General features: G+C 56.8%; 1 protein-coding gene across 1 annotated transcript in view; it reads left to right on the top strand.

Annotated features, from left to right (window-relative positions):
* Positions 1–24,016, top strand: part of RPS6KA2 (ribosomal protein S6 kinase A2) — a 167,003-nt gene that overhangs the window by 78,619 nt on the left and 64,368 nt on the right. The window contains exons 3-7 of the mRNA XM_043592740.1: positions 588–669; positions 15,201–15,281; positions 18,387–18,466; positions 20,946–21,052; positions 23,312–23,349. Coding sequence (XP_043448675.1) covers positions 588–669; positions 15,201–15,281; positions 18,387–18,466; positions 20,946–21,052; positions 23,312–23,349 — 388 coding nt within the window. The remainder of the gene's footprint in view (positions 1–587; positions 670–15,200; positions 15,282–18,386; positions 18,467–20,945; positions 21,053–23,311; positions 23,350–24,016) is intronic.

Raw genomic sequence — 24,016 nt, 5'->3', positions numbered from 1 at the left:
TTCAGAATCATTAAGGATAAATGATCTTCCTTAAAATTTCTGAATATTATTTTTCTGTTTTTTTTTAAGTTTACTTATTTATTTTGAGGGGGGGGAGAGTGAGTGGGGGAGGGGCAGAGAGAGAGGGAGACACAGAATCCAAAGCAGCTCCAGGCTCCGAGCCCAGAGCCCGACATGGGGCTCAAACCCACAAGCTATGAGATCATGACCTGAACTGAACGGAGTTGGATGCTCAACTGACTGAGCCACCCAGGCACCCCACGAATACTGTTTGGTTTTGTAAACAACTCATCTTTTTTTTTCCTGATACAAGATGTTTAAGAGAAAGTTAGCGATACCAAAAAACCAATGATTCTTCAAACGTGTAACGCTGTGCATTGCAGAGGCAGTCAATTAGATGAAATTCGTCCCGCTTCGATGTTGGAGAACATTTTAAGTGTAAAAGTTTCCAATGGCATATTTATTTTACTGGATCCCCCCCCCCCCGCCCTGCCCCAGACTCGCTCGTAGACCCCCTTGTCAACGCAAATAAGGAAAATGAGTTTCAACTCTTACCAAGTTCGGGTGCTGTGTGTTCTCTTTATCAGGTGTTCCTGGTGAGGAAGACCAAGGGGTCTGACACGGGACAGCTGTACGCGATGAAAGTCCTCAAGAAAGCTACTTTGAAAGGTGAGGACTTCACGAAGGGGCCGCTGTGTTTGGGACGTGCAGCCGCGGTTTCTCCGCTGCCTGCCATTTGCGTGAATACGCGTTCTGTTTGCTGGTGCGTGGTTTCTGAAGCTGTCTCTAAAGGAGTGTGTCAGACACGTTACTCTCCAACCGATGGTAAACAGTAGAAACATCCCCCTGGATATTTAACATCTCCCTGCAAAACTTCCACGATTTTCAGGGAGAAGAGCCATATTGCGTAAATACCGTTCTCCCACATATGTTCTGCCGCGGCGTGCCATTTGGGAAAAAGAACATCGAGGAGGAAAGCAGAAGCAGGTTGCGTGGCTGCCTGTGGACCGTGACTCAGCTTGAGTCTCCAGTCCCACCGGCTTGCTCACTTTCCAGCAACACGTGACTCGTGGCCGTGTTGTGTCCCGGTGGCTGGCGGTTAGAGTCCAACACCTGACTGTGGAGCTCTGTGCCCCTGCCCTCAGGGAAGTGTAAGCACTAAACGCAAGGTCAGAACAAAACTGCATCCGAGACCCCCATCGCTGGCTCCCAGTCGCCTAGCCCACAACACATACGAGCTAGCACCTGCTCCCGCTCCGATCCCTTCCAGTGACCCTGTCGGTGAGGGAGGGGCCTGTCCCCTGAACGGTGGAAGACGGCCGGCCACCCACACCAGGCCCTGGGCAGGTGCGGCACAGAGTTATTGGTCATATACAGTCCTCACACCCTGGAGAGGAGGGTGTGAATGCCAGGCTGGGCCGCACGGGCCGGTACTCGGGAGCAGGGCCACCAAGGACAGGCTGGGCCGCACGGGCCGGTACTCGGGAGCAGGGCCACCAAGGACAGGCTGGGCCGCACGGGCCGGTACTCGGGAGCAGGGCCACCAAGGACAGGCTGGGCTGGTACTTAGGAACAGGGCCACCGAGGACAGGCTGGTCTGCACAGGCCAGTACTTAGGAGCAGGGCCACCAAGGACAGCTGGGCCACATGGTCCGGTACTCAGGAGCAGGGCCACCAAGGACAGGCTTGAGGAGGCAAGATGCCCCCTGTCTCCGCGGAGAATGGGCGGGCCTGTTTGAATAATTCTGTGGGCTGGCCCATGTATTGGGTGAGGACCGGATGGGGGGTAGCTGGTCCAGCTTACTGGGAAACCATCAAGGTGGGGGGCTCTCTCAGGGGTGGGGTGATATCTGTCAAGGGCAGGGAGCTCCCAGGCCTTTGGGCTCCGTGAGACTCGAGAATGTCAAAGCAGGTTTTGAAGCTTCAGGTCTTGGGACAACGTCCTCAGGGGTACATTCAGGGGACAACACAAGGAATGTGTCGTTCTCTGCACACACGTTGCTTCCTGTTGCCTGGTGAACAAGGTAAGACAACCAACCTTGTAGGACAGGAAATGCGTAAACCAAATAAATACGGACGTGCACGTCTCAGGCATTCAAAAGAGAATAGGTGTTTTTCCAAAAGAGGTCGTTCAAGGTCGGAGAGGCTAAGTGAGACTCACGTCCAAAAGGATGGGTGGGGTTACTGGGCAGCAGGTGACCAGACCCAGGCAACCTGGTCATCCCAGGGCCGGGACGCCCACTTCGGTCAGGCTGGAGCCTGCCTCGGGATCACCTGTGCGTGTTTGGGAGGGGACGTTGTTAGAAATAGACTCCCAGGCCTCACCCCCCTACTGAACCTCAGTCTCTCGGGGCCTGGAATTTGACTTCCTAAACAAGTTGTCTCAGAAACTCTTGTTTGCGTCCTCTGATCGCGGCATCCTGCCTTATCACAGACGCTCGCGAGTTGCATTCAACATTTCTAGTTACCCCACAATTTAAGCCGTGCTCTTTATAGTGAACGTTTTTTCTGGTAGCTGTAATAATATTTCTAAAACTGTCGATGGAACCTGGCCAAATATCCCAAGATGCTCATAATAATGTAATTGTAAAGGATGGTTCTTCAAAAGATACGTGGGAAGCGAAGACGAACCGCGGGAAAACGTGCGGAAAACAGAGCGGGCTTTGGCTCCTTGTCCCCAACTTTTAATAAAGTAATCTCTTCGCCCAACAGTAGTTCCATAGACGTAGCAAAGTCAGTTAGACATTTGTTGGTTCAGGACCACCTGAAAAATGGATGTCTGCGGAATAAAGAGTCCCTCTGGCACCTGCTCAGAAGGTTGGACGCAGTCACCTGTGACCCGACCGCCCCACTCCTGTGCTGTAACCAAGAGAAACGGAAGAGGTGTGTGCATACAAACACCTGCATGTGATTAGCCGATTCACAAGAGCCAATAACATTTGGGGGAAAGCCCAAAATGCCCATCAACTAATGCACACACAAGTGGGATATATCCACGTAGTGGGATTTACTCAGCGACAGAGATGAAGGAAAGCCGCCCTCCGCCCCAGCGTGGGCGATGCTTGAAAACATTACACCAAGTGAGAGAAGCCGTTCGCAAAGCTCCCTGTATTGTGCGATTCTGCGTGTCCGAAAGTCCCCAGCAGGCAAATCCGCAGAGACAGAAAGTCACCCAGGAGCTGCCGGGGGCCGAGGGGAGAAAGGGAGTGATTGTCCAGGGTGTGGGTTTGTTTCGGGCTGGTGGAGAAGTTTTCAGATTGACCGGTGACGGTTGCATGACTCTGAGTGTTCCAGAAATGGTTGACTTGCACACTTTCAATAAGTGAATTGAATGGTGTACGAATTATAGCTCAGTAAAGCTGTCATCTGAAAAATGAATTGCTGAACAACAGGGCCATTTGCTAAAACCCTCAAAGCACTGAGACTGACTCTCCAGCACCACGTGGGCCGAATCCGCAGCCTAACCAGGGAGCCGCGTCGTTCCCACGATCACGCCCCGGCCTTCTCTCCGTCGGCAGATTCCGCGTCAACCTCCCCGGCAGTGACCTTACGGTCCCTTTTCCCTTAAGTCATAACTGTCCCTTCTTCCCCTCAAATACAACCTCACCATCTCCTGCCCTAAAAGGAGAAGGAGAAATAGTAGGAGTGACATTGGAACCCCGATCAGGGAATCCGCGCTGTGCACCTGCTCGGGAAAAGCAAAGTCAAGTCAAGGAACTGGAATCTGTTCTCTGTTTACCCTGCCGCTGAGCCTGAATTCTGCCAGCATTAACCCTGACCTCCGTGCTCAGGCCAAGCACCCTGGCTCAATGATTCCACCCTCCGTGGATGCACATCTCCACACTTGTTTTGTTGATAATCCAACCCAGTGTCCTTGAGAAAGCGCCCCGGACACGGTGTTACAAGGACTAGACGGGATACAAAGCGTGTCCGCACATCACAGTATTGTGACATGCGTGGATATCTCCATCAGCACAGGTACGTGCATGTACAAGCAAGTAGGAAATCTATGTCACGCTAGTGAGAAATACGCCAAAATGAACACGGTTACGGGATTCCTGGTAGCCTGTATTTTCTTCCCTATTGTCTATATTTCAAGTTTTCAACGAAAATGAAACACGTGTGACTTTTATCACGTAACGTTATTTGCAAAACATTCCAGGACAACGTGGTTGACTACACAAAATCATGTTTACATGGTGAGAACGAGCCACATCGGCATAAAAGGGTAGAAAACTTTCCCATGTCTTTTGCTCCTTTAAAACCTGCCTCTCTTGGGGCGCCTGGGTGGCACAGTCGGTTAAACGTCCGACTTCAGCCAGGTCACGATCTTGCGGTCCGTGAGTTCGAGCCCCGCGTCGGGCTCTGGGCTGATGGCTCGGAGCCTGGAGCCTGTTTCCGATTCTGTGTCTCCCTCTCTCTCTGCCCTTCCCCCGTTCATGCTCTGTCTCTCTCTGTCCCAAAAATAAATAAACGTTGAAAAAAAAAGTTAAAAAAAAACCTGCCTCTCGAACCAGACATTGTTTGACATCCTTTACTGTTTCAGCTTTCCATAACGTCCATCACTACAGACAGACTTTTTCTTTCCAGAAATGCAATGGGGATTTATTTTCTGAAGAGAAAATGAAAAGATTAAAAAGCAGTGTTTCACGCGAGGGGCACCCCATCCCAGGAAGACTAGTTACGGGCGGGCAGGAGGCCAGGTGTCTCCGCGCCCCTAACCAGGCTTCGCCTCGGGAAGGACCCCTGCCCTCTCCGAACCTCCCCGCCTCCTGGCTCACGGAAGGAGGGGGCTTGGCTCAGAGGATTGTTTAAATTTGCTGGAGCTCCGACCCCCCTGCATCCCGTTAGCCCGAGTTCTTCAGACACTCTCCACCTTGGTGTCGGCACCAGTTTGCAGGCTGATTAGTAAGGCTGCGGAATGTGCCAGAGGGGCCAGGAATGCACTGTGACAGTGACGCTCCCGCTCGCCTACGACACCCGAAGAAGGTGCAGACAATGCAAGGAGTTTGAACGGTGAAACCATTTGGAGAAGGGAAACGTGAAAAGGGGGCGGAGGATGTGCAGACGTCTTTGCAAAGCTGCAGATTGCTTCTCCGAGCCATGGATGACTGTCACGTGTGCACAGGAGAGAACCGGTGTGGGCAGAATTCCAAACCACCTGACGTAAGGATAATAGTCTCTGACAGCTCTAGTTAATCTTTAAATAACTGAGGAGTTGTGGGGCGCCCGCACCCCTTTCTTTAACGAGGTGACACATTGCTTGTAGGGAAATGTCAACTGCTCCGTAGCTGAGGCTGTGGGGGCTGGCAGCACCCCCACCCCGGCCCCGTCTGGTCTTCCCAGCACATTCCCCCCACCTCACGGGCGTGGGGTGCGGGGTGCAGGGCACGGGGGGCAGGATGCGGGACGGAGGGTGCGGGGTACAGGGCGCGGGGTGGGGCCGCTTGCCTCCTGGTTGCTTCAGGACCCTTTGCAAATGTCGGGCTTCTTTCGTAACTCTGCTCATCACTCAATTATTCATTGAGTTCTTACGGTAACAGTGTTATAGACGGTCTTCCACACATCGTAAACCCAAAGGCTGACGCCTTGGGAGTGGGGGTCAGACGGCTGTAGGCACAGTCCCAAGCCTGACACCAGGAATAAAGGCGGCCTGGTCTCCATGCCCTAGCTAAGTGAGTCTGCCCGCGGGGACGGTCCCCCACCTTAGTAACAGGGCTTCCCCAGCGTGGCTACAGGCTGCACTTGCCTGCGGGACTTTCCCAAGAGGCTGCTGCCTGGGGCCACCCCCGGGGCTCTGAGTTGCTGGGTCTGGGTGGGTGTGAACACGAGAATTCGTCACCCCCGGATACAGTGTGGTGGGGAGCACAAACCTGGGCCCTGGGGCTCGTCCTGCTCCACCGCTGTCGGCCGTGTCGCCTGGGGGAGCCTCTCCCGGCCTCCCGTTGTCTTACTTAAAGCGGGGCGATGTCGGTAAGAGCACCTGCCTCGTAGCGCTGGGGACGTGAGCGTTAAACCCGCAGGCTCCGCGCCAGCTGCCTCCGGCTCGGGCTCTTTCCTCCGCGAGAACTGGAGACAGGTTAGGACTGTCCCGTCTGGGGTTGGGTGGGTCTCGCTGGGCGAGGGGAGCGAGGAGGAAGGCTGGTTGCCCTCTGCTTGGAACGGATTCCGCCTTCCTGCAGCCGCCGCCACGTTCACCGCCCGGAAGGACGGGTCCCCGCGGAGAGGCCCAGACGCGGCGCAGCCGGGCCCCCCGTGTGGCACTCTCCTTTCGCCGGGCCGCCCTCCACGACGTGCAGACGCTGCTCGGGTGAAAGGTGTCTTTGCCACGACAGGTTGCCCGTAGGACTTCCCCTGTGTTTTCATGCCTAATTAATGTTTCAACCGTCTTCCCTGGAAGCCCGCTTTCTAAGCCCAAGGGTCGTACACGTTCCCTGCTCTGAAGGAAATGAGTCCTTACTCTGTCCTAGCGATGCTAAGGGGAAAAGAATATATCATTCCGGCAAAATCTCTTTGTTCGGCCAGTTGCGTAAGTCCTGGGCAGTCACGGTTACTTCACACGTGTCTGTTGGCAGCAGTGGGTTGGGGGCCCGTGGCCGCCGGCCGTGGGGTCAGAGGACGTGGGCCTGGCCGCCTTCTGAGCTTGTCGGATGGCCCGGCCAGGCCGTTTCTGCTAATCCTCTGCCCTTCCTTTAAGAGGTAGAGCCCTGATCACATCACTCAGCAGGTGCTCAGGGAGCACGGAGTGTGTGGTGTCCGGGATAGAAACGCACGGCTTCCATTCGTACTGATTTCGGTGTTTGAACCAGCGCCCAGCCCGACTCAGCCCGGGGGGCCTCAGACCTCAGAACGGCCTCTTCAGCACTGTTGTGTTTGATTTAAAAACGCTGACTTGTTGGGGCGCCTGGGTGGTTCAGTCGATTAAACGTCTGACTCTTGATTTCGGCTCAGGTCACGATCTCACGGATCATGAGTTCAAGCCCCGCGTCGGGTTCACTGCTGTTGACACGGAACCCGCTTTGGATCCTCTGTCTCCCTCTCTCTCCGCCCCTCCCGCACTTGCGTTCTCTCTCGGAAACAAATAAAATTTTAAAAAACTGAAAACACCGATTTGCTCAGAAACCGAGCTTCAGTGAACGCCTTAGTTTGCACAGATTTTGTTTCCAGGCAAATTCATCACAGTCATTTGGTTCACATTTGGATGCTTGCAAATTCTGGGTGGGGGAGGAGAATAAAGCAAATCGCGAGCACATGTTCCAAGTGCCCCTCCTGGTGTTATTGTCCTTGTTGTACAGGTGAGGACACTGAGGCACAGAGTAGCGAAGCCACTTCCCGCCGTCCCCCGAGTTGGATGCTGTGGAGTCACGAGCCCGTGCCCGTCCCGTGATAACGGGCGCTGGGGACCCAGCCCATCCCACTAATTGTCCTTCGGGCATTCACTATTCGGGGTTATTTTCCCGGTACATGGTCAGGGACAGAAGCCTCCCTGTCTTTCTCCAGCCTCCTGGAGGCGCCTTGGACCTCAGGTAAATATCACCCGTCAGCAACGGGCACCCGGCTTCTTGGTCTACAGTGCCTGCCTACAGATGAAAACCCCGAGGGGTCCTTTATCCGTTTGTTTCTACCACGACTGTGTTTCTTGCATTGTAGATATGTAGAAAGTAGGAAATGGATTCCTGTCTCCCCTTGTCGTCTTTAATGCCTGTGCCGTGTGTACGCGGGAGAGAAACAGGCTGGAGATTCATCCACAGAAAGATTCTCTGGCCAAGAAATTAGTTATGTAACCATGTCGCTCTCTGTAAATAATCTGGTATAATAAAGGGCTAGCATCCAAAATCTGTAAAGAACTTACCAAACTCAACACCCGTAAAACAAACGATCCCGTGAAGAAATGGGCAGAAGACATGAATAGACACTTCTCCACGGAAGACATCCAGATGGCCAGCCGAGGCATGAAAAACTGCTCCACATCACTCATCATCAGGGAAATACAAATCAAAGCCATGACGAGATATCACCTCACACCAGTCAGAGTGGCTAAAACGAACAAATCAGGAGACTCTAGATGCTGATGAGGATGTGGAGAAACGGAACCCTCTTGCACTGCTGGTGGGAATGCACACTGGTGTGACCAGTCTGGAAACAGTGTGGAGGGTCCTCAAAAAATGAAAAACAGAACCACCCTACGACCCAGCAATTGCACTACTAGGAATTTACCCAAGGGATACAGGCGTGCTGACTTGTAAGGGCACATGTACCCCTATGTTTATAGCAGCGCTTTCAACAATAGCCAAATGATGGAAAGAGCCTAACTGTCCGTCAGCTGACGAATGGATAAAGAAGTTGTGGTTTATCTCCACAACGGAATACTACTTGGCAATGAGGAAAAGAACGAAATCCTGCCATGTGCAGCAGTGTGGATGGAACTGGAGGGTATTAGGCTGAGTGAAATAAGTCAGGCGGAGAAAGACAGATACCACATGTTTTCACTCATATGTGGAATTTGAGAAACTTAACAGAAGACGATGGGGGAGGGGAAGGGGGACAAACAATAGTTTCAAACAGAGAGGGAGGGAGGCAAACCATCAGAGACTCTTAAATCCGGAGAACAAACTGAAGGTGGATGGGGGGTGGGGGGAGGGGACAGTGGGTGATGGGCGTTGAGGAGGGCACTTGCTGGGATGAGCACTGGGAGCGATGAATCATGGGAATCTACCCCCGAAACCAAGAGCACACTGTATACGCTGTATGTTAGCTAACCTGGCAATAAATTATATTTAAAAAATAATAATAAACAAATACATAATCCGTATAGAGAAACAGACAAATCCTGGAGGGTTAGGCCACATATGGTAGTTAAGGTGGTTACGTTTTTAACTTTTATTATTTGTGGTTTTCTTCCTTTTTCCTCTGGACTAAAGTTTTGCCACATTTACCGACACAGCTTCTCACGCGAGGCCACTTTTTTGCTATGAATTCGACCCTCGAAGGCCAACAGGTCTCGTGTGAGGACGGATTTTTTGCCCGCGTCCAGGAGCCTGCTTGGGGTATAATTTCAGACCCAGTAGGCTTCTGCGGGCAGCGGAGGGGAGCAGTGAGCCGTGGTCACTGCGCCCGGCCGAGCCTGAGCTCACCGCCCACGGGCGCGTGGATTCGAGTCCGAGGCGGACCCTTCCACCTGGCCGTCTCAGACTACACTGGCCGTTTCTCAGAGAGTTCTGCTGACTCGTAGGAGGGATGGGATGCTGGCCGGCAGAAACAGGCCCCGCGTTCTGGTTTCGCGCTCAAAGTACCGTGGGTCTTGAGATTTTCTGTCTCTCCTGCCTGAGAGGGGCGTTAGCCAACGTTTGTCTCCTAAAACCAGAACGGGCCAAGTGGTTGAGTAAAAACATGAACGGGTTGGAGTGTGCTGAACTTTAGATTCCTCGGGAGCACCGAGGAGCGGGTGTAGACATCTACGCTTGTCTAAAGGGGTGTGGGGTTTGGACGTCCCGACGCTGTCAGCCCGATCCCTCCCCCGCCAAAAGCACAGCTTTCCAGAAAGTAGCTCCCGTTTTGTGCTGTGAGTGGCGTCCACCAGGGCGACCCCGCAGTGTGCTTCCTCCCCCGTTTTCCTGGGAGGGAGATCCTGCTCTTCAGGGTGAATTAACACGCTTCTCCACTTTCATCTCAGTGCCGGGGCAGCCAGGGGCCGTGACGGCTGCAGGACGCATGAAGGTCACAGCTGGCAGCCCGGGAGCAAAGCCAGTCGTGAAAAGCACGTCACCCTAATCCACCTCGTGACAGGACAGCCACAAATACAGGGTCGGTTGGACACAGAAAGACGGCAATTTATCCCCGACTATCTACGGTGTATCGTTGAATCTCACAATAGCTTAGAACATTTTTTCGCTTTACATCCGTCGTAGCCCCGCTCAGTTCCAGTCTCACCTGTCAGCTACCAGAGAACAAATACCCCGGGGAGATAGTGTGGCCCGACCCCAGGTTTTGCGCCAGCCTAGAGGCGCCCAGCGCGGCGGCTGCTGGCGCTTCCCACATCTGTCCCGTGTCCTGTGACTCAGTGACGCGTCACAATGCAGGCGTGGGGGAAGCATCCCCCTTCGTTATGCATCTGGGTCTCGGGAATCAAACCCTGGGCATCCTCCGCTGTCCCCTGGCTTGACGGGGATGCGTCTGCCTTTATGCCCGTGTCTTTCTCGTGCAAGGACACTCCGTGGCCGCCCGCCGAGTGGCAGAGTCGCCGGTCCGGGCCTTTCCCGCCATCCCTGGATCCCGCCCGAGCGGCCAGCCGGGCAGGGGGAGGCGTCGGCGAGGGTGGACGGTGAGCCCCGCTCGGCAGAATCCGCAGACCTGGAGACCGTCCCGGCCGCTCGGGACCCCGGCTCCCTCTTGGCTCGCAGCCAAGGGGCCCTGTGTGCCAGCTGCCCCTCCACGTCTTGTCAGCTCGGCCACACGAGTCCCCGGAAACAGTCGGTGACGCAGCCCCGGCACCGTGAAGGCCGTGTCCCGCGTGAACACAGCCGTCCCCTGTGTCCCGCCACCTGGCAAGGCCCCGTCCACACCTGGGGGCCACTCTCACAGCACGCGTTTGCAGACACGTCCCCCCAGCTGACGTGAGTGCCGTGACGCTCACTCGGGGTGCTGGGTCTCTTGAGGCCCCCGGCCCCTCTCTCTGCCTCACGCAACCTCCACGTGTTGTCTCGGCCTTTTAACTTCGCCATGTCGGGGACGGCGGGTTGTCCTGCGTCACTTCTCCATTGCCTTTGTTACAGATTCCCACCTGGACAAGGGTGCACATTTTTCCTTGTCATCATTTCTGTGGATTGATCTTTTTCTTAGACACTTCTTAATAGATCTGGGATTTATTTTTGTGTGAAAGGCAGGGAGGAAATATATATATATATATATATATTTTTTTTTTTTTCCAGCTGTAACTTAACAGTTCCTTGGAAATTTGCATGTAAGATCTTCTCTGTTGTCTTCACCAGCACGGCCGTTACCAGCACTGTCCGTCGTGTGGCCCAGCAGCTCCCTTCACTGCAAGCACATCTGACACGATGATAGTCGTGTCGGTCCCACTTTCCGGATTCTCAGATGCTCTTGACCGAGCTTTGCAGGGAGGTGGCTGGGTGGGTGTGGGGGACGCGGTGTCCCCTTTTCTTGGCTGCTCTGCTTCTCCAGGTCTCGTCGCGGGGCGGGGGGCTGCGGGTACTGAGGACGGAACGGGGACTTTTCCCAGAAGAGGCCACATTTTGGGGGACCAAGGCTGGCCTGCTCTCCCAGGCCCCCCTCCCCTGCCTCCAGGAGGCAGCCCGGGCCTGGGCCGCAGTGGTGCACTTGGGTCCACACAGCGGGTTGCTTGGGAAAGTTTCTAACTGCGCCAGAAGGGACAGTCCCAGGCCCCGCCCTCATTCCCACGACGTGCCTGCAGCTGATGCTGGGCTTGTGTCGAGCATCCGGAACCCCGCCGGCCCTCCGGGGCTCCCACGCTGCCGTCCCCACAGCACGGCTCCCAGACTCTAACGCGCTGGGGACAGAGACGGCTCTGCCTTCCGTGTGCTGCACAGAGAGGACCGACAAACAGGACAGGGGCTGGACAGGAGGACGGAGCTCGGCGGAGAGAAGTTCGAGGCCAGGTGGGAGGACTGTGCCCCCACCACTCAGTCGTCCCGTTTGCAAGGAGCCAGGAGGACCGGTCCCGTCCCGGGCTCACGTTCTGCTCCCCCGACGAGGGGCCCAGGCTCTGCCCTCAGCCCCTCCACCAGACGTGCCGCGCATGGCCCGCCTTCTGTTTACGGAGAAAAGAGAAACTACGCTGACCAAAGCCTGGGTCACGACACAGTGACTCACAAATGGTAAACAGGAAAAACAAGACTAAATTCGGCAACACGACCTCCTGGAAAGGTTTGCACGCAATGACTGCCGTCAGAGAGCCAGAGGGAATCCTGAACTTGAGGCTCTCCGCTCCGGAGACAAAACCAGAGCCAGCGATAGAAAGCCGCATGAACGAGAAATGCCCAGCGACTGTTTCGACGCGGGGCGCCGTGCTCCGCTCGAGTCTCCGGGGTGGCAGTTTGCACTCACGGCTCTGGCTCACGACTCCGTTTCTCCTTCGTCCTCCCCAGGGTCTGTGTTCTCTGCTCTGCTGGAATCTGTGCCCACCGGCCCAGCTCCGGGCACCGCTGCTCCTCTCCAACGAGCCTCGCCTGCTCTCCCGTAAACCCAGGGCTGGACGATGCGCTCCCCGGGGGCCGCGCAGCACAGAGGCCCTGCTCCTCTGGTACAGCCACAAGGGGACCCGCTGAGCATCACTGGGGTGCGGACGATGACGAGCCAGACCCCAGCCCCTGCCTGGTGCTTTGGTGCTGGGGGCTCGGGGCCGTGGGGGCACAGAGAAGGCTGGGCTGTGCAGGTGCCGCTGGGAGGCCCGCAGCCCTGCCCGCGGCCCTCTCTGCCGACGCGCGGCCCTTCTGGGTCACCCGCAGCCACCGCGGTCACCGGGGTCTGGCATTGGGACGGGAACAGCAGCAGTGGAACGGAGGAGGAGTAGCCGAGGAAGCCCCGGGGGTGTGCAGCCCACCCCACAAATGAGCCCAGCTCGGTGTGTGCGGCCAGGAACCCGCGTGCTACGTCCTTGTCCCCGGGACGACCCCGTGAGGCAGGTTCTGTTACCGTCCCTGCGAGGAGAGAGTGCGTGGGGAGCAGCGCCGCCTCCCGGTGACAGAGCCAGGACGCGTGCTCAGCGGCCACTGCTCCCCAGCGGGCGGGCAAGGAGCGCACAGTCGCGGCCCCAAAGCCAAGGTGGACTCCAGAGAGCCCGAGTACCTGGAGGAGAGTGAAGCCAGCGTTAGAGCAGAGGGCAGGCGGCTGTCCTGGGACCAGCAGTGACACAGGACTTCTTGTTTCTGTAACTCTGATACGGTGGGCATAACGTCATGCTGACCATTTAGCCATTTGCAAGTGGCATTAAATCCATTCACAGGGGGCGCCCGGGCGGCTCAGGTCACGATCTCACCGTTCCGGGGGTTCGAGCCCCGCGTCGGGCTCTGTGCCGACGGCTCGGAGCCTGGGGCCCGCTTCGGACTCTGTGTCTCCCTCTCTCTCTCTCTCTCTGCCCCTCCCCCGCTCACACCCTGTCTCGGTCTCTCATAAATAAATAAACATTAAAAAAAAAACCCATTCACAGTGTTACGTAACTGTCACCACCGTCTATACCAGAACTTTGTCATCATCCCGAACAGCGACTCTGTCCCCCTCCCCCTCCCCCACCCCTGGCTGCCACCCGGCTCCTTTCTGTCTCCAGGAATTTGACTGCTGAAGGGACCTCGTAGAAACAGAGTCATAGAGTATTTGTTCTTTGGGGCCTGGCTTGTTTCACTCAGGATAACGTTCTCGGGGTTCGTCCGTGCTGACGCGTGTGTCGGCATTTTATTTTTAAGGCGGAAGAGCGCCGTGCGGATAGACCCCGTCGTATTTACCTGCCCGTCCGTTGGCGGACCCTTGGGCTTCCACCTTTTGGCCGCTGTGAGTCATGCCGCTGTGCACGTGGGTGCGCTGGGACCCGAGTTCCTGGCCTCAGTTCTGTGGGACGTAGACCTAGGGGTGGCACGGCTGGGTCGCGGAGCGGCTCTGTGTTTAACTCTTTGAGGAGCGCACGGTTTGTTTCGCACCGAGGCCGCACCGTGGTACAGCCCCCCCCCCGCCGCTTCCACCCAGGGTTCACGTCCTTACAGCCTCCTTGCCAATGCTTGCCCACGTTCGGCGTCATTTATTACGGCCGTCCTTGGCGAGGCACTCCCTAAATAAACCTTTAACAGGACACGTCACTAGGCCAAATTGTGGAAGGATTAAACGCCTGGTCCGGTAACGCAACACCCGTACTCCTCACCCTTAGGAACATTTGAGGAAATTTTCTCCCTCTGCTCACAGGGGGTGGTGCAAGGTCACCGCCCTTGGTGTATCGGTTTGCTCGTGGGAATCGTGGGGTTATTCTTATTCTCAAGTGGTGATCGCTTTTGGCTTGCTTATTTTTGCCTCAAAACGAATTCCATCTGTATTCCCAGATGGCTACGCTTTGGACAATGTCAGCACCAGAAAAGAATAATACTGAAACTGGTTAAAACGCGCTAATTTTTTTAAGAATCCCTAGTGTGTAATTATCCTCGAGGACAGGGAGAAGCAGTCTTTCTCTTGATTTCCAGTTCCAGCAGAAATGAGAAGGTCGCCATTTTGTGACCCTAAATGATGCAAGCGAGAATCACGTACGACTGCTAACGCTCTTGGCTGAAGGAGTCGTGGGAGCCCACAGAGCCCTCCACACCAAGTATCACCCTGCAGCTCACTGACTATGTACAAAGGGACGTGTGGGGACACTGATGGCTTGCCCCCTTAATCACATCGTCAAGTTTAGCATCACGTAGTGAGGGTAACACAGCACGCACACATCATCCGCTGTGATCGGAGACACGTGGCATCATCCAGTAGAGATCTCCCCCCAGAACGTTCAGCCTCAATCTTGCAAAGCGTCCAGACCCGACCTCAGTTTGCAAGGAATAAAGGAGTTAGAACCACCTATTAAGCAACAATCAGACACACCCAGAATGTGGAAGAAGCTACGAGGAGCTGGCCTGGCCTCACCAAAACGTCCACCGAACACGAGGGAAAAAATGTGGGACCGTTCTGTTCTAGAAGCAAATAGAATAAAGAATTGTAACAACCGAATATAATGAGTGAACCTTGACCCCAGATTAGAAAAACCAACAGCTGTAAATGACATGGCGGAGGGTGTGGAATATGGATTGGATATTAGGTGACAGTGGGACATGGTTGTTAGTCTTCTTAGAGGTCACGGCCGTGTCGGGGGTAACGTAAGAGACTGTCCTTCCTCCTAGGACGTGCTGGTGCACATGCACCTAGGGGTCAAGTGTCATGGGGTCAGCGATTTATTGTCGGAGTTTGGGCTAAATGTGTGTATGTGTGAAGAGAGAGAGGAGGAAAGCAAGTGTACCAGAACGCAGACAGTTGTTGGCTGTAGGTAGACGAGTTGAGGGTGACCGTTATCCTAGTATTCCGACTTCTGTATATGCCTGAGAATTGTAACAAAACATTGCGGGAAGTTATTTGTTGCTAACGTTTTAGGTAACGTGCTCTCTAGAACACCATTCTTGTCTCTTAAAAGCCTTTGTTTTTCTGTTTTGCAGTTCGGGACCGAGTCCGATCGAAGATGGAAAGAGACATTTTGGCAGAAGTGAATCACCCTTTCATTGTAAAGCTTCACTATGGTAAATAGAGTAAAAACATAACCTACTTTTGAGAGGCCCTGACGCCACCTTCCCCAAATCCAGGGAAAATGAAACCGCGTGCTGGGACAGAAGGAGAAACCCCCACCACCCACCCTGTCGAGGGCCTGCGTGGCGTGGGGCTGCCTCCTCTCTGTGGTCCCGTGATCTCTTCCGTGGTCTGCCTCTCTGAGGAAGCAGGATGCCCGGTTCTAATCGGAGACAAAAGTGGGGGGGGGGGGGCTCGACTTTGTTGCTAAATTATCATCGCTGATACAGTAAAAAAAAAAGTCTCTTAGCCTAGATTGGGGAGAATCTGTGATCTATTTTTGTGTTGTTTTAGAATGAAATGCCGTATGACCCAATAATTTCTTTAACCAGAATGGCATCACCTTCCGCCATTAACAGCGAGTATTAATGGCACCGTATTTGTATTTTAAGTGAAGGCTAGGTTTCAAGCATCTTAAAGATAGTAGCTCATGGGACCCTCAAAACTTCCTTTCAAGGAGGTTACCGTTTCCATTTTCTGGAAGGGAAATGAGACACAAATCGAATAATTTTGATGTTTGCGGCCACGTGCCTACTCTGCCACGCCGAGTCCTCCTAGCTTGCTCTCGGTCTTTTCTCCCCTCGGGAAGCAGTAAGTGCAATCTTCACATTAAAAGTAACGAATGAACGGGCGACTCTGGAGTCATGCCAGACCGCGTTAACACTTACGACCCTAGCGAATAACTAATATGCGTCAAGTGCAGGAGAAAAAGAAACAAAACGAAACCCCTACCTTGTTGGTTTCGAAGGCGCTGGGTGTGGGGCGTTGTCCCGGACGTTTACACAAATCAGAAGGAAGCAAAGGCATAAGCCGAGTCCAAAGATGGGAGGAGGGCAGAGACTTCTAGCTCTTCCTCGCTCTTAACTTCCGATATTGCTAAGCAAACACTTCAGTCTTGTGTAGAAAGTGTGTGGCCCATCTTTTCAGGGCTAGTACAAGTGAATATGGATGTGAACTTGCTGGAAGCCGGTGGTGAGTGAGACTACTCTGGCTGGCAGGCAGGTGCCCCTGGGTCTGTCCCACCGTGTCACCTGGGCCGGGAGGTGGGTGCCCTGGGTCCGTCCCACCGTGTCACCTGGGATGGCAGGCAGGTGCCCCTGGGTCTGTCCCACAGCATCACCTGGGCCAGTAGGTGAGTGCCTCTGGGTCTGTCCCGCAGCTGGGCTGGCAGGTACCCCTAGGTCTGTCCCACCATATCACCTGGGCCGGCTGGTACCCCTGGGTCTGTCCCGCAGCGTCACCTGGGCCGGCTGGCCGGCAGGTGCCCCTGGGTCTGTCCCACCGTGTCACCTGGGCCAGCAGGTGGGTGCCCCTGGGTCTGTCCCACAGCTGGGCTGGCAGGTACCCCTAGGTCTGTCCCACCGTGTCACCTGGGCCGGCTGGTGCCCCTGGGTCTGTCCCGCAGCATCACCTGGGCCGGCTGGCCGGCAGGTGCCCCTGGGTCTGTCCCACCTGTCACCTGGGCCGGCTGGCAGGTGCCCCTGGGTCTGTCCCACAGCGTCACCTGGGCTGGCAGGTCCCCTAGGTCTGTCATGCAGCATCACCTGGGCCGATAGGTGGGTGCCCCTGGGTCTGTCCCGCAGCTGGGCTGGCAGGTACCCCTAGGTCTGTCCCACCGTGTCACCTGGGCCAGCTGGCAGGCGGGTGCCCCTGGGTCTGCCCCACCGTGTCACCTGGGCCAGCAGGTGGGTGCCCCTGGGTCTGTCCCACAGCTGGGCTGGCAGGTACCCCTAGGTCTGTCCCACCATGTCACCTGGGCCGGCTGGTGCCCCTGGGTCTGTCCCGCAGCATCACCTGGGCCGGCTGGCCGGCAGGTGCCCCTGGGTCTGTCCCACCTGTCACCTGGGCCGGCTGGCAGGTGCCCCTGGGTCTGTCCCACAGCGTCACCTGGGCTGGCAGGTGCCCCTAGGTCTGTCCCGCAACATCACCTGGGCCATTGGGTGGGTGCCCCTGGGTCTGTCCTGCACCTGGGCTGGCAAGTGCCCCTAGCTCTGTCCCACCGTGTCACTTGGGCCGGCAGGTACCCCTAGGTCTGTCACACCGTGTCACCTGGGCTGGCCGGCAGGTGCCCCTACCTCTATCCACAGGGGCCCGCGGGAGGCTGGCCCTGCCCCTGACACGCAGCCGTTTCAGCTGGTTTCCAGGGTGTTTCTCCGAAGAAGCACCGGGCGTCTTACCGGGATTTTAATCGCACCTTCCGTGTCAGCTCTGTGGTTGATCAAATGACATTTGCTCTCCTGCTGCCCGTCAAACCCTAGGAGAGAGGATCCAACCCAGCCTCCGATCTATACAGTTCAGACGAGTCTTTAGTTAGAGGAGGTCTGTCTCTCCAGCCCTGACACTTGTAGTGCCTCTGGCGTTTACTTCTAGAAAATAAAAGGCTTTCGAGCGCTCAGGGATATCGGGACCCCCGCAGCCTTACCTCCTGTGCACATAACACAGATGCCAGGTGGTAGGTCGTCAATAACGTTGAACTGGCCGTCAGTGGTCAGCGGTGATTGGTTTCCCTTGACCCCCACATGCACGTCCAGCCCCCTCTGGAGCGAGGCACGCTGGCTGACCGGTGGGCAAGACCTGAAATTATAGTTCACGGTGAGCAAACCCCGGACGTGAGCCCCACTGCCGTGACGCACAGCGGCCCAGCCGGTGGGTCACCGACGCCTCCGCGAAGGAAGGGAGCAGAGGACAGACTTCCTTGACCTGCAGCTATGCGGGGTGCAGCCGGGGAGGGGAGGAGGCTTGCTCCTGTGACCACGTGAGCCCGGAGCCCAGCATTGGCAGTGGGGGCCGGGGGAGCGGGCTGGGCCTGTAGACACTGGCTCCAGGCCGGTTCCAGCCCCTCTGGGATCAAAAAGGAAGCAGGGAGTGAAGGAGAGGAGAAAAGACCAGAGAGGTGACCCTCCAGGCTCTTCCTGAAAGTGAGGGACACAGACAGACTCGTGCCTGCGGCCCTTCCCCCGGACTCTGCCCCGACCCCCGCCCGACCCCAGCCCTGCTTCTGGAAGGCTCCGGCATGTTCCGTGTGTGGCCCGGGATGCCGACCCTCCCTCCTTCCACAGCCTTTCAGACGGAGGGGAAGCTCTACCTGATACTGGACTTCCTGCGAGGAGGGGACCTCTTCAGCCGGCTCTCCAAAGAGGTGCGCGGGGCCGGGAGGGCGGAGTGCGCCCGCGGGAGGGGCGGGTGTGTGCTGCGTGTGACAGTGTGTGCGTGACTGTGTGGTATGAGTGTGTGAGTGTGTATGTGTGTGGGGGAGAGCGTGTGGGAGTGTCAACATGCGCGCGCGTGTGTGTGTGTTCGCTGTGGGGTCGTGTGTGTGTGTGTGCGCGCGCGCACGTGTGTGTGTGTGTGTGTGTGTTAAACAGGCTGCACAAGGGGTGTGGCGCGGCATCTGTTGTCCTTCAGGGGCCGTGAGAGCACGGCCCCGAGGAGCCCCACGAGGCTGCGAACGTCCGTCGGCCCGTCCGTGGCTCTGTCCGCCTCCCCGTGAGGAACGGACGCAAACAAGGGGTCGTAGGAACAGGCGGGAGGGACTGTTTCACGGGGTCTCACCCTGCGTCGTAGGGAGACGCGACTCCCTCGCTGCCCACCCACCCTGGAGGTGCCAGATCTGCACACACGGGGTCGCCACGACCGCCAAACCCTTCCCGGCCCCAAGGCGTAGCCTGGACCTCACGGTCCCGACACGGGAGTTGTCCAGAACGCCACCCTGCGCGACACGAGAGCCCCCCGGCCCCTAATGACGTGAAGCGCTCCGTGCTTCGTGGCGGGGGGAAAACCAGCCTTCCGCTGAAGGAGGCGGGAGCCCCGGGCTTCCGACCTCCCGAGCCCTCTCACCCAGCGCAGGTGTTCACCCGGCTGCAACCGTGGGCTCAGAGTGCCCGCCCCCCTCTTCTCCCCCTCCTTTTCCAGGAGACCCTTCCATCCTGCCTGGCCGTCCAACGCGGACAGTAGATGGTAGAGCAGGACTGGGGGTCCCAGAGCCCCCTGCGCTGCTGTCTCCCTCCGTTATCAAGGGTCCCCCAGACCATGCACAAGTGATACATTGGGCTCCTTGCGATAGACGTGGAAGGCCCGGGGCTGGAGGAATCCGATCCGGGCTCTGCAGAGAGCCTCCCGGAGCGGGTGTGTCTGGTCCCTCTTGTGCTCACGTGTTTCCGAAGATGGCTTCTTGATCAAAAGGCAACAATAATCAGCAAAAAAGCCCCATATGGCCTCACTAGGGGAGCGTGTGTCTCCCGTGACACCCTTTATTGCAGAATCGAGGCAAAATTTCCAAGTGTGGGCACGGCAGGTTCTCAGAAACGATACGGGAAAGTGCCCTTTTTCTGTTCCGTCTTTGAACGAGGCCAGTGGGCAGCGTCCTGCCGTGTTGGTCACTGCGCTGACTTCCTTCAAGGACGGGCGTCCGTGGGGTGTTTCATTTCTGGGCAGAAACGACTTGTCGTTTGTACTTGGGGGCTATGCTGAGATGCGTCGTAGGAACTGGACAAGTAGAGAAATACGGCTGCGCTCTGAGCACAGAACGCAGACAACCCGCGACGGTTGTAGAGAGAGAAGAAGTCAGATTAAAGAGAATCCAATGGCTGTGGCAGAACTTGACTAAAAGTGAGCCCGTGGAATACGGTAGCCAGTTTGGAAAAGAAACACCCAGCCAGAAGAGGCAGCCGTTGAGCGTGGAGCGACGACGGGTGGTTCCAACGGCCAGAAGGCCAATGAGGATTGATGGCCCCAGACGTCACTGCCCGGGACGATGGGGTGTGTGTCCCGACCCCGTGGGGAAGTGTCCCTTCTGTGAGATGGATGCCCTGCACCTGTGGCAGCCTGAAGTATCTGCCACCCAGTTCCCCGAACTGCCCTTATTCTAATTCTGAGCTCACCAGGGAGCCTTGTCTACATCCAGAGAAGGAATTCAGCAATAATACGCCCTGGCGGTCCCTGTGACATTGGTTTCTCACAGTGAACATAAAAAAGTGGTTTGTGATAACAATCTGGCTTTCTAGTAAGGTGACTTTAAAAGCCGCCCGCTGGTCCTTAACGGGACCGGAGGTACGGAACTGTCACCAAGATAATGGCTTTGAAGTCTGCCGGGCACCCGGCCTGGCTTATGCCTTGGCTACCCCGCATCGGGGTGCCCCCACGACTCTCCCCCACGTGCGTGTCGCCTTTGGCAGAACTCGCCTCACTTTGGGCGGACAGTGGGTTTGCGTAAACCCCGGGGCGGTGGGGGGGGGGGGATGAGACCCGAGGTGTGTTCTCAGCAGCCCCTCACCCGGCCTCGCCTGTGCCGTTTCATAGCAGAACCACTCACATCAAAATATACACCCAGAAACACCCCCCAGAGCCGTGTGAGCCGCGGGGGCGAGGAGGAGGAGGAAACCAGGCTCCCCGCTCACAGGCTAAGTTCGCGGGGAAGTGCCCTTCCGCCTTCGCTGACCTCACAAGTGTGAAGAGAACTCACTTTTCTGTCGTAAGAGCCCGAAGAGCACGGTGGGGGGAGCTGTGATCCCCCCCGGAGCGGAGGTAACTGAGCGTGCGCTCCGCAGGGCCGGGTCCGGCAGAACACTCCGGCCACAGGATGCGCCGAACAATCCCGTTCTTTCCTACTTTCTCACTAGGTGATGTTCACTGAGGAGGATGTCAAGTTCTACCTGGCTGAGCTGGCCTTGGCGTTAGACCACCTGCACGGTCTGGGGATCATCTACAGGGACCTGAAGCCCGAGAAGTAAGCGAGCCCTTGAAGGATGCCCCTCCGCACCCCCTTTCTTGCTGCCCCCGCCGGTGGCCGTCGCTCTCTGGTGGGTGCACCCCGGAGAGAGGGCTTGGGCCACCCTCTCGCGGACGCCTCCCACGCGGGTTCCACCTGTCCGCCCCTGGGAAGGTGTCCCAACGGGTGCGACTTACGCTGGGGGCCCCGCCCTTCCTCCAGAGCCTTTACTCTGATCCACGGCGAGCTAAGAAAAGACAGCTCTTCTCCGAAGCCATTTTTACCAGGTGTGGCGGTCGTTTATGGGACACGCCCGGGTGACGTTGTGCCCGCACACGATGCAGAGTTCATTTGCCCAGCACCGGTGGGAAGTTCAGGTCGCGTATGGCTTTGACTTAAGCACCTGCAGCAGGTAGCCACAGTAGAACAGCACCGGCTGCACACGTAAATAAATGGCTCCGTGATCACAAAAGGCCCTGTCTTCCGTGTCCCCACAGAGGGGACAGTGTCCTGTGAACTACAGCCGTCTCCCTTAGGGAGCGGTGGCAGGAGCGGATCTCAGAGCTGCGAGCCCTGGGCGCCCGTTAGGCGTGCACCCCGGTTCTCTCTCTCTTTTAAAGGGCAAAGGGATCGTTACAGTTAAAAACAGTGATATTGAATAGCAGAGTGGAAGAAAGATCTTGTCATCAATTGGAATTAGTAGGAGATTAATCTTGAAAGTTGCTCCTTTCTGGGCAGAGATGAAGCACAACTGAAAGGCAGAGATGAAAATACTCGCTTCTTTCCTGATAAATTGTCTTCTTAATTATGTGCCGCACCATTCCCCTTCAGATTCCGCTAAAGCAGTCAGCCTTTTTTTTTTTTTTTTTTTCATCTCAGGGCATAGTTTTTAATCGTGGTAAGAAAAACAATATAAAATTAGCATCTTCACTAATTAAATTCACTTTAAAATTTTTTTAATGTTTCTTTTTGAGAGCGAGAGAGGTACAGGGCATGAGCGGGGCAGGGGCAGAGAGAGAGGGAGACACAGAGCCCGAGGCAGCTCCAGGCTCCGAGCCGCCCGCACAGAGCCCGACGCGGGGCTCGAACTCACGAGCCGTGAGATCGTGACCTGAGTTGAAGTCGGAAGCTTAACTGACCGAGCCCCCGGGCGCCCCGACATCTTAACCGTTTTTAAGCGTGCAGCCCTGTGACGCAAAGCACACTCACACGGCTGCGTGGCATAACCTACCTTCCAAACTCCCTTCTTGCAAAACTGAGTATCTGTCCCCGTGAGACACTCACTCCCCTCACCACCCTCCTGCCCCTGGCACCCCCACTGCTACTTTCTGCGTGTGAATCTGGCTGCTCTAGGCTCCCCCCGACCCCGACCCCAACCCCCGTGTGAGTGGAATGCACGGCCTTTCCTGCGTTGTGCCTGGCTCACCGCACTCCGGTCCATCCGGGTGCTAGAGTGGGACGGTGTGGCTTCTGTCCATTCCCCTTCCTGGTCTCTCTAAGCCTGGGCTGGTACCCAGAGCTGCCACCCAGAACTGATGGGACAGGACCTAATGACAGCAGAAGAAGGAATGGAAAGCTAGGAGCCCCGGGGACCCTGAGGGCTGACAGCCGGAAGAAGGGCCTCCCTCAGGTGCCTGCCGGCCTGCGTCCGCCCTTCCAGACTCCCCCTCTGCCGGCCGGTGAGCAGGGCCCTCCCACGGGAGAGGCGGGCACGGAAAGGCCAGTGCCCCTCCCCCCCCCAGGGCTTCTAGATGTCAGATGCCGCTGTGACAAGAGCTTGGACCCAGCTCCTATGACAAGGCGAAGCCTGCCGAGCCCCAGGGCTCCTCGGTGCCAGGGCCCAAGGTGTCACAGGCTCCCCAGAGCCTGGGGTGGTCACGAGAGCCAGGGTGGGGCTCACGGAGGGGCGACGGGAAGAAGTAGGGGGCCTCTGACCCAGAGAAAAAATGCACGAGGCTCCGGATCTGCACAGGCCAAGGCGATCCTGGACCCTGAAAATCACACTCCCCGCACAGGACAGTCTGAAGGGTTCCCGACCCTTCCCGTGGGCTTAAGAAGGTCTCAGACCTACGGGTCCCAGCTTTTGCCGGGTTAACCCCAAACACCGTGGATCTGAGTCCGCTCGTGCCCCGGCAGAAGCTGCTGGCGGGGGAGGCCATACTCTGCAAGCCCACGTCGGTGCGTCGCAGGCGGCCCGTGTGCTGACTGCCACCCAAGGTCGCGCCCGCCAGCCCGGCTGGGCCGCTCGTGAGGCATGCTTTCTCCTCTCTCTTTCAGCATCCTGCTGGACGAAGAGGGACACATCAAGATCACAGGTTGGTAAAGGGCAGCGGTGTCCCGGTGACTTCCCCCTGGCCTGGTAAATGGGGGAGCGGTCTGGACCCAAAGTCCCCCTGACGCCCGCGTCGGCTGCTGTGTGTCTCTGATTTGGCTGGCGTTTTCACTGATGTGGATGGGCTGTGTGTGTGTCCTCACAGCATCTGGAAATTCTCGAGCTTGCCAGCTTCCCTTCCGTTTCTCTCTCCTTCTGACTGAACACCTTCCAGAACCTTCCCTGCAGACTCTCAGTCCGGGCTGTTTTGGAGCCGCCTTCTCCACACCCCTTCTTCCCAAGACCCCTCTTCTCCACATACCTTCACCCCCCAACAGGACCCTCTTCTCCTCACCCCTTCCCTCGAGACCCCTCTTCTCCGCACCCCTTCCCCCCAAGGCCCCCTCTCCTCCACACCCCTTCCTCCCGAGGCCCCCTCTCCTCCACACCCCTTCCTCCTGAGGCCCCTCTTCTCCGCACCCCTTCTCCCCAAGGCCCCCTCTTCTCCACAACCCTTCCTCCCTGAGGCCCCCTATTCTCCTCACCCCTTCTCCCCAAGGCATCCTCTTCTCCCCACCCCTCCCCCCCTGAGGCCCTCTCTTCTCCACACCCCTTCCTCCCAAGGCCCCTCTCCTCCGCATACCTTCCCCCCCGCCAGGCCCCCTCTTCTC

This window comes from Prionailurus bengalensis, chromosome B2 (genome assembly GCF_016509475.1).
Source record: "Prionailurus bengalensis isolate Pbe53 chromosome B2, Fcat_Pben_1.1_paternal_pri, whole genome shotgun sequence".
NCBI classification, from domain to species: Eukaryota; Metazoa; Chordata; class Mammalia; order Carnivora; family Felidae; genus Prionailurus; species Prionailurus bengalensis.
Note: the sequence above shows the minus strand (reverse complement) of the source record. Positions and strands in the feature narration are given on the sequence as shown.